At 38.5% G+C, this 10,738-nt stretch overlaps 1 protein-coding gene across 1 annotated transcript; it reads right to left on the reverse strand.

The window, feature by feature from the left end:
- Positions 1–675: 675 nt before the first annotated feature.
- Positions 676–10,530, reverse strand: LOC121255601 (WD repeat-containing protein 91 homolog). The gene is made up of 16 exons (XM_041155996.1): positions 10,290–10,530; positions 8,145–8,547; positions 7,943–8,065; positions 7,069–7,210; positions 6,691–6,983; positions 5,807–5,865; positions 5,586–5,680; positions 5,240–5,342; positions 5,045–5,139; positions 4,911–4,973; positions 4,495–4,570; positions 4,299–4,407; positions 2,373–2,485; positions 2,205–2,263; positions 1,302–1,410; positions 676–986 (listed from the first exon to the last, which is right to left on the reverse strand). Exons 2-16 carry the CDS (start codon positions 8,533–8,535, stop codon positions 852–854), a joined length of 1,965 nt encoding a protein of 654 aa, XP_041011930.1. The 5' UTR covers positions 8,536–8,547; positions 10,290–10,530; the 3' UTR covers positions 676–851.
- Positions 10,531–10,738: the final 208 nt, after the last annotated feature.

Consider the following 10,738-nt stretch of genomic DNA (forward strand, 5'->3'; position numbering starts at 1 on the left):
CTGTACAATTATCATTTATGAAGTTAAGTCCTAGTTGCATGAATGGTTTCGCTAGTAGTAACTTGTACAATGGATGGAAATTAAACTGGTTGATTTGATTGATTTCCGGCACAACGTGCGGTGGCTTTATCAAATATTGGAACTTGAGCATTAGCAGATCCTAATACGACCAAGTTCGAAGAATAAAAAAGAGTTCAGCATGATGACAGATCCTCTTATGTAGAGATCTTAACGCATTATGTGGGGACAAAAATAATGACGCACGACTTTTGTGGCATACATGTATGACAAAAATTCATAACATTACATTTTGTTGTTCACAAACCATCACCACCATCCTTTTTATTTTTCAAAAGAGAAGTGATGGGTTCACAAAAGTTAAATTCACAAACTGACGTAGTTATATTTGTCGCGTTACATTTCAAAATCCATAGAGACAAGTGTGCGATTGAATAAGTAGAGTACTCACTCTTTAACCCACCAAGCGTACATAACAGCATCCATCATCATTCCAATTCTCAAAGTAGAACATCTATGAGAACTGATTAGATTATAATCTCACAAGGAACATTCACATATTGGCGGAACATTCAAGAAATTGGCAAAGAACATCTCTCTCTCTCTCTCTCTCTCACACACACACACACACACACACAAGCATTCAGATACAAGTAATTGAGACAAACAAATTAATATATCAACGAATGGTTAATGCGAATCAATAAAGTACAACATCCATACAACATAGTCTTCTCGGATGCAGACCAGGTAAAATTAATGTCAAACAAAAGAAACTACATTGAACGCTCTTAACTGACCAAGCATAAAGACAATGTAGAAGTGAGAAGCATTTACAAAGTAGCCGTTACTCGTACCGAGTTATCAGCTGATCCAGTAACGAAAATGGGTAAAGTCGGGTGCCAATCAACAGTTGTTATAGCAGCACTGTGTGGAAGAGTTCTCAACCCATTTCTATGACCACGAACCTGAGCCAAAAAATAGAAACAAAAACTCAGATTAGAACAGGAGCACCACCAGCATCCGGAACAACTGGCATGAATGGATGTTCGATCAATACAGCTTTGATCTACTTTTGTTTAGTCTTGTCCATATATTATTTTGATAAAAGGTCTTGTCCATATATTAACCAAGGTCAATATGTTAACAAGTTACCCTAGCCGAAGTAACCAACCAAATCAGCCGCATGTTTGTGTGGGTTGTAGATGGATGCAGTGATATGTATAGAAATACACATGCATATGTGTGCATGTGTGTGGCAGTGGGGTGGGGATGAGATCGACCTGATATATGGGCGCTCTTACAGAACCGGATGTCACCAACAGTCTCCTCCCATTAGCATCTAAAGTCATTTCATGTCTACAAATTTTTGAGCTCTCAGGGAGACAGAACCTACAGAACAAAAAAATTAATGTTATTGAGATTCCTTCGAAATCTCAAATGCAACGGTAAAGGATATGCAACTATCAATAAACAACCAGAACATGACAGGTTTTCCAAGCAAACCGCATAAAATACCTTGTGCAATGACAGTGACAAGGTAGCACATAATCCTATATCCAGCCCTAAAGCTGAATTCAACAAATTCTCTCCATTTTAGTATTTACCTGATTTTAGCCTTCCCTGACCTTCACCATAACCATTATGAAGTTTGAAAACTCTCATGTCCCTAGTAAACATTTTCTTCATAATCTTCACATTCATTGAGTTAAATGATTCGCACATACATAAGGTTTCACAGTAAAAATCAAAATTTCAGAAACTTAAAAGCATGAAATCATTCTTGATGAAGTTAGTGATTGGCAACTTTTTCAACTTAGTGCTAAATGAGAGAGAAAGAGGGGGCGGGATAGGGAGAATTTTTAGAAAGCATAATATAGGAGAAAGAAAAAGAGTTAATGGATACTCGAATAGCGGCATGGCCAAATCAGACCATCCCTACCTATATCTAAAAGCACATAGAGGCCCCATGGAGGAAGACAGAATCACTCCAGTCCTACAATTTGACACATGGTGTAATATCCTAAGTCCCACAACACACTGGTGATGACATCATTGTGTACGTAGAAAGCATTTAATGATCACACTTTTTTGTGAAAGCCCAAGAGATGATAACAGCTGAATGTCAGAATTATTTCATCAATTGAGTCATGACTTGATAATGTAATTCCAACCAATGCAATTACCTACTACAGTTTCTTGACCATAGAACTTGACCTTGGTTCTGCAAGCTCCATTCAAAAATCTAACACCACAAACTAATTCTGTGAGGTTTACAGTTTTCATAAGATGACAGAACATAAGATTTTATGAAGTTAAAAAAAAAATAAAGGAGCTAATTAATATATACTTGCCTTTCCATCTGAACCCAAGCTAAAAATGCTTGTCTCATCAGGTCCAAAAAGAATAGAGCTTATACCAGAATCATGTGCAGGCCAACCAGTAATTTGCAGACCAGCAGCCATGTCTTTCACTAGTTAAGGAGATATGCATATCAAATGGACGATCAGTGCTATCATCCTCAGCTCTAGACAACTGTGTACCCTTTCGCTTTGGTTGAATGATTGGGCCATGAGCTGGAAAGAGAGAAAAGGGTCCAGGGGTGGTAATGATGAGGCCGAAGAAGACCTCCAAGAACATGGATCAAGAAGGTCGCTTTAGGAGAAAATGAATTTTCCACTTCTCGAGCACATGCAAATAAAAGTTTTAAAAACATGGGTTTTTGCTTCACATGCAAATTCTTTTGAGATGATGTTGAACATCACCAGGGTAAGGACCATCCAGCCCACCCATAGAGAGTACACCCAGGATATACAACCCCACTCACCAGAACCACATATCAGGTAATCCAAGGGAACTTTAGGGCCTCTTTGGATGCTAAAACCACCTAGGAGTTGCCCCCTTCCTGCACCCAGCTCCCGCATGGGTGGAGGGTGAGGTTTGCCCCCCCGGGATCCACCCCCAAAAACCAGGGTTGGGGCCCCCTGTCCTGGTGCAGGGGGGTGGGGGTGGACCACTGGACCGTCGGCCCCCGTCCACCATGGCACCACCCACCCATGGCTATGGGAAAAAACAAAAAAAGAAATCACAAATTCACAAAAAAGTATAAAAATCCACAAAAAATCCAAACCAAAATACAAATACACATTCAACAAAATACACAACAAATCCACAACAAAAACATCCTAAACTACTAAAAAAAATTAAAATCCTAACCAAACAACAAATCGGTCCATCAGAAAGAGAGAGATAGAAGAAGAGGACGGCGCTGTGGCAATTCACGAGAGGCTCTGCTGAGGGAAGAACCATGAGAGAGGAAAGAGAGAGGGGGAACCAGTTAACCCCCCCCCCAACACACACACCACCACCACCACCACCACCACCACCACCACCAGCAGTTTTGGTAATGAATTTAATTTTTTATATATATATATAATTGGGCTGGACTTAAAGCTGGGTGCAGAGGGCAACAGGCCTGGGCCCAGCCTGCACCCCACCCCCGCATGGGGTGGCCGGGGTTGACTGCCTCGAAAGTCAGAGATGATTTTTCGGTCAAAAATGTATTCATTCCCAAACACACATCTGCAGGGTAAAAACTCCTTGAGATTTTTAAAAACACAAAAAACTTAAAAAAAAAACCTCCAAATAATATTTTAAAAAAATAAATATAGCAGCCACCCTGTAGAGGAGCCACCATAGGCAGTCTGATCTAGCCACCACAGGAGGCTCGATCTAGGCCTCTCCGTGGTGACCAGAGTCTTGGCAGCCTGATTTGGGCAACTGTTGGAGGCCAGGGTGGAGACCCCATGGTGGCAACCACCACATGGTGGCTGTGCGCTTTTTTCTTTAAATAATTTTTAAAAATTATTTCTTATATCCTACCAAAATCTCCGATAAGAAATTTTACAGCCTAACATACTTTAAATAGTTCCTATCACTTTTTTGAAACTCTGTCAAATTACAACTATTCATAAGAACTTTTACACCATTCAAGAAACCTTCTTACATCCAAACATCACCCTAGTGTGGAAAAAACTCAAGATGTCCAAGTCTTATGATTCATCCCAAGTGCCCTGCCCATCAGCCAACTGTGCCAAGAGATCGCAGGAGTGCAAAAACATGTTACATGGATTTACAAATTATTCATTAAAGAAAACAGGTCACCTTTAGACTACCATGCCGCACCTTGATGCTAACCGAAAATAGTAAATCTCACATGCAAATTCTCAATCACTATAAAGCAGACTAAGCTGACAGGCCTTAACATAGTTAAAGGATACCAAACATGTGAATCATTCCATCGGTAGCAGAAGCGGCTAAAATCTTTCCATTGTGATTGAAGCATAGGGAAGTAATTGCAGGTGGATCTCTACCTAGAGGAAGGACTGTCTTCAAGAAAGGCAAAGATCATTAAAGTATGAATAAAAACTCGCAACTATAAGCAAATATAAGGTTCTAAGATGAATAATCACATACCACAGCCTTCCAGGTTTTCATGTTCCATACAGTTAATGAAGCACAGCCCAAACTGTCAATAAAGCTTGAGCCATGACTACAAAGAAAATGAATTCTTATTAATCCCTCTTGTATCCACAGAAAGAGGAAATAACAAAAACTAAGCACATCATAAATAAATAAAAAATGTGAGTGAAATAAAAATAAACAATAGATCGATCTCATTAGCATTACACATGACAAGGCTCAATGTACTCACAGCCCAACAAAGTAAGAATAGTTTTAAGCCAAAGTTAAAGTCATTTGAACAGCACAAAGCAAGCATCCTACTTCAATCTGATAAAGTGTTAAAATAAAGAACTAATATTTGGTCAAACACAGAGGTGTGGTATTTAGCACTTTCTATATGAACTGTTAAGATTAATAGGAGGAGATACCCCCTTGATGCTGCCGCAGACACAAAAAGGGGTTCTACAGGGCTGCACTTCAGGTCCAAGACACTGCAACACCATAAAAATGTAAGCGTGAGCACAAAGAAGAAGATCCAAGGCATAGTGTATTTAGGAGAAACCTTGGAAATGCTTCGGCTGTGCTGAGATCACAGACAACTCTCTTTGCATCAACATTCCATGCTTTAATACCTCCATCAGCAGTGCCTATGAGAAGCTTTTGTCAAAAAGAACCACAAAGCTTAAAAGCATGTATATCTAATCTTATTTAATTACCGCCATTCCCATATATGAATTACTTTGAAAGCTTTACGTACCAAGCGGTCAGATTTACACTCCCAGTCCAGGGACATTATCTCTGCCCCACAATAAATGGTTGCATTTCTCGATGCTGGAGTTGAAGAGTCGTATGTCCATATCCTTTGTTAAAAACACATGAAAAGCAATTCGGTAATCATTTTGAAAGGAGCACATAATTAAGAACTTGAAGTCTTGGTTTTTGTTTTTTTTTGGGGGGGGGGGGGGGGGGACGTGGGGGAGACGTATCTTCTGCATCCATCCTTGCACACACACATTTGAATATATGCATTGAGAGGACCTGGGAATCAACAACCCTTGTACAATTAGTCACTTTGTGTCACATACTTCAAGAAAGAAAAGTACCTTACTGTCCCATCCACAGAAGCACTGGCTATATTGCTCCCAGATGCAGAAAAGCGGCATCGACTGATCGGACTCGTATGCCCCAAAAAAGTCTCCTAAAAGCCATTGTTTTCTGAAAATTAGAGATACTCCAAGAAGACACAACATGCCGAAGTGAAAAATGATTTATATCTAAATATAAAAATTCCAACATTTACATATCAATTCCTAAAACATTTTACCTGAAAGTCGACTTTAACTTCAGGAAATTCATCTTCTACGTGAACTTCTTTGCCATTTTCTGCCACAACAAATTTAATTACAAAACCAACACTAAGTTCATGAATGAGGTCCCAATTAGGGCTGTACAAAAACCGACCACACCGGCCGTCACCAATGCGAACCGGCTGCCGGAGTCTGGAACCGGCTGAAACTGGCAGTGAACCAGTCGGCTGGCACCAGCAAAATAAGAAAACCAATGTCGGCCGGTTCGGTCCCAGTTTGAACCTGGTTCAAACTGCTAAACCGGCCGATTATATATATATATATTTTATATTATATGTATAGAAAACGACGCCATTTCACTCCACCCCCTCCCCTCCCTCTTCTTCTTCCCTCTTCTTCTTTCTTTTGAATTTCTCTCCTCTCTCAGACGCAGCCCCGCAGCGCCACAACCCTCCGCTCCCCTCCTCCTTCATAGCGTCACCAATGGGAAACCGAACAACCGAACCAGAATCACGCCAACACCGAGGCTGCCGGTTTGCTCCCCCCAAATCGGCCGGTTCTAAACAACTGTAAAACACATCGGTGTGGCATCAGTTTTGGACCGAAACTACACCGACGACGTCGGTTTTCACCCCTAGTCACAATCAACTATAACCAATTGAAGTAAAAATTATTGTACGCTATCAGCCCTTATACTGATGCACCGCTAGACTGTTTTGGTTTACAGTTCTGATATCATCTGTCTAACTGGTACATCTATCTTATAAACATGGCACTTCTTGGTAGCCAACCTGTCCCCCGATGATTGTCGGGTTTTTTTTATCATTTTCATTACAAGCATCCATGCTTGTTCACTATCCCCAAATTATGTGAGGAGAAAACTGTAGGAACAGAAACATACCAAAATAGGCGCCATCCTGCCAGATTTGACTGGTATCACCTGTTTCACCATCTGCCATACTAAGAACTGAAGAAGTAATTGAGTCATGAAAATATTTGGGCATGTTGAGCTCTGATTGAACGTGGGAAGGTCCAGCAACAAAATCTTGATCCAACATTTTTCCAACCAATCCTGGACTAGCAAGAGGATAGCCTTCCTGATTATCTCTCAATATAAGAGGATCTTCTACATGAGCAATGCTTGATGAACCATTAGTTTTTCCTGTGCTTCCATCTGATACTGATGATGCATTACTGAGTTCCAGGAAAATAAAAATAGATCAACATCAAAAGAAAAGCGATGTGTATTACCATGGAAATAAGAAAGACCGGCCATTACCTCCTTAATCGACATAATTGGGCATCTTTCTCCTCCAATAAAGCTTGAAGTTGTGATAACTTAAGATTGAGTTGCTTGATATCCTTTTTGAGACGGTTGGCAGTGTTCTTCTCTGAACTGATCTTTAATAGGGCAGGGAGGCGTGATTTAGCTAAGGATATATTCTTTCAGAACTCAAAAATGTAAAGATAATAACTAGTGATTATTCATGAAAATAAAACAAATAGTATAAATGTGCATATCTTTGGAGATAGGAGAAAGAGGCCCTAGGAGACATGAAATAGAGGAATAAATTGGAAAAGACGTAACCTCAAGATAAACAGGCTCATCCCTATACTAGAATTCCTATTAATCCCTCGGGCTCACTTTATAATCCTTAAAGAAAAGGTTTTTGTTGAAGGGGTGAGGATCAACCTTGAGGCCATGAAATGCTCCTTGAATGACAAAACATCATTGCAAACAATTTGAACATGGCCTGCGTAATAACTCCTATAAACAACATACCTAAAAAAAAAAAAAAAAAAACCTCCTACAGACAACAGAAATATAGTAGGACACAACATAACATTTGATCTTCATTTGAAGTTCAAATATCAAGTTTCACCATCGCCACCAAAGTTCATGCAAGTCATATGCATGTCTAAACAGAGGAACTCAATGAAGATACAATAAGACTATCACACAGCCACCAACCGAGGAAGATGATCAACTTACAACACAAAGTAGATGGAATGACTTTCATCTAAATAAAGCTGGTTTTATATGGTATTATTGGAATTGTGTTCCTTGCATCAGAAACATAATAGAGATGTTGAAACCAAAGTATTATAATAGAAGGAAAGAATAGATGAACAAAATTAGTTCCAAAGGATATGAGTTCCATTAAAGATCTCACTGAAGAAGTTCCGCACAGAAAGACGCAAGGCCTCATACCATTCCTTTGAGAAATATATTCGAAATTCAGGATCCAAGTTTGGGTTCTTTATATATGGAATGGCTGCATCACATGGCAAAATATAAATAAAAGATAAAGTAGTCCATTAGGACACAAAAGACTAAATAAAAGAGACGCCCACCAAACCATGCAGTCCAATCCTCGTCCCTCTTCAAAAATTCATTGCCATTCATATCAAACAACTCTACAACTTTATCCTTCCTTCCTGATTGTATAGCATGAGAGATGTAGCATCGTAGAATAGAGACCTCCAATTTAGACAGTGTAGTAATAAGTACTGTCTCAGACGAGGAAGAAAAGCACTTCTTGAAAAAGCTCAACAGACAAACTAATTTTTCTGCCTCAAATTTGGGTATGTATACAGAGAATATTAAGTCTAAAATCTTATCCACTTGGAACCCTTTACCGATATCTGTGCCTAATTCAGCCTCAAATACTTGCAGAGTATTAGTAAATCCTCTGAAGACAAGAAATTCTCTCACAAGTTCCTCGGCATACTGCATATTTTCCATCTTTTTCGATACCTTCAATGAAAAAGATACCCTCAGCAAAATTTACTATTTGCATCTAACAAAAAAAAAAGAAAAAGAAATATGAAATGCATAAATCAGCAAATGGATGCCTTTATATGGGATTACCTAATAGTGCATTAATATGCTCACTAGAAAATTATAGATGATTGTACCAGTTTCTCATTCCCAGTGGTTTGTATATTATGTACACAATTTTCTGTGTATACATATGCATGTACTTCTTTACACAGGAACATTCTCGATAACTTATAATAAATTCCTCACTGGGAAAGTAACTGAAGTAGATTTCATTAACAAAAAATAAGCAACAAAATTTAAAAATACTTGATAACCAACTATAAATTTTTACAAAGAAAAAGTATCAGGTGATGATAATGATGATAGGAATTAAAAGGATTATTTAATATAATGACAGTAATAAGAAGGATACCATTATGATAACTTTTTTATGAATGATACTATTATGACAACTCAAATGTACATACAAATAACAAACAGGGAAAAAAGATCAAAATGGCAATGCATCAGAGCTTAAACAACAAATGGGTGTTCTGGGCCAAAATGGCATTCATTAGCCTGATATTACAACCTGAGAATGTTGTAGGAAGATGGAAACTGAGATATTTGTAGTAATATCATACGCTTCTTAGATGCAATCCTAGAAATTGGACCAGGATGATAAAAGGTGTTCAGCAAGCTGTGGTAAAGATCAAATGAATTCAAAGAAGCCGAAATAGTATAAAAAAAGAACTGATAGCTTCAACCAACTTAAGACACATCCAACTTGCTAACAATCAAAATTCAAATGGGTAATTATCCATCAGCACTAGATAATTCTTATAAAAAACCGCATGCATGATGGTTGTTCCTAGCAATGTAAATCACAATCACCAGTAACGTGTTTGGCCTTCTGGTGCCATTATGAGTGTTGCCCACTTCTTGGAATATCAAGTAGTAAGATTTAAGATTGATTATCTAACATACTAATTGAATCGTAGAAACATGAGCTTGTAATATAGGTACACTCTATTTTATAAAAGAAAGCGAGTCTGAACACAAGCTCCTAGGAGTTGGCTCAAGTCGTAAAGACCTTGGGCTTGAGAGTATGCTCCTCTCAGGTCTAACATTCAAATCCCCTTGAGTGCAAATAATCTTTAGGGGCCATCGGACTGAGGGATTTTTCCTTTGAATTACCCGAGATTCACTTACGGGAAACTCCTTGCCGAGGGCCTATGCAAGACACTGATCTCGGACACCCGGTGCCAATAAAAATAAATTATAAAAGAAAGCCGTATCAAATTCACTCTTCCTTTGTCTAAGCTTAATGTGATCGCAGTTGCCGTTCCAGTTAGAGGCAAGTACGCGGTGACAGTTCCAAATTTAGTTTTCAACAACTTAAACTTTCATAAGTAGAAACCCAATTCAAATGCATCAAAAGTTAAGTTAGCACTCCCAGATACTGATTCCAATCCCCAATAACCAACTCGGTCTCCAGGAAAATCCTTTAAATTTATTTTCTTCCACAATCTAGCAAGAACAAACAGAATATATGAACTTTGTAAAATAAGATTAATTCAAGTTTATTCTAGAGATCGGATCACTTGATTTTAGGATATATATATATATGATCTCTAGAATAAACTTGAATTAATCTTATTTTATATATATATATATATATATATATATACAGACAGAAGAAATATATGATTGTAAGAGAATCATAAGGATTGTACCTTATCAAATGACCGAGAGAGATCGGAAATGGAAGAAGAGAAGGGATGTAGGGTTTGGCAGAGAGAGGAAAAGGGGAATTTTCATGAATTAAAAGAGAAAAATCGAATTAAGGGGTGAGCTTTGGCTCTTAAAATGTTTACGGTGGGAGGAGGCTGCCCGGGTGTGATTTAACCATAATCCGCCGCTTATGTGCGCCGTGAAGAAGGCTGGAAGCTTCCAGTGCCAATTACCCGAAATATCGCACATATGTCCTTAAGTTTCCTACATTTCCCCCCAAAAAAAACGACAAAGCCGTTTTACTCCTCTGGTTTCTTACTCCTTTTCATTTCTTTTTTTTTTTTTTCCGAAAAAAAAAGATGTTCATTACTTCGACTAGTGTTATGACCTTCAGCTATTACAAGAGGCATAATACAAGGATCTATATGATAGCCTATATCAAAAGTTTCTT

This window comes from Juglans microcarpa x Juglans regia, chromosome 3D (genome assembly GCF_004785595.1).
Source record: "Juglans microcarpa x Juglans regia isolate MS1-56 chromosome 3D, Jm3101_v1.0, whole genome shotgun sequence".
Taxonomy (NCBI): Eukaryota; Viridiplantae; Streptophyta; class Magnoliopsida; order Fagales; family Juglandaceae; genus Juglans; species Juglans microcarpa x Juglans regia.

Bases quoted from the DNA above. Each gene is read 5' to 3' on its own strand.
- LOC121255601 (XM_041155996.1), bottom strand. From the start codon at position 8,535: ATGGAAAATATGCAGTATGCCGAGGAACTTGTGAGAGAATTTCTTGTC. The intron at 1,411-2,204 runs GTAATTGCATTG...TTTGTTCTGTAG, and splicing joins TGGTCAAGAAACTGTAGTAG to GTTCTGTCTCCCTGAGAGCT. The intron at 987-1,301 runs GTCGATCTCATC...TTTTTGGCTCAG, and splicing joins TAAGAGCGCCCATATATCAG to GTTCGTGGTCATAGAAATGG.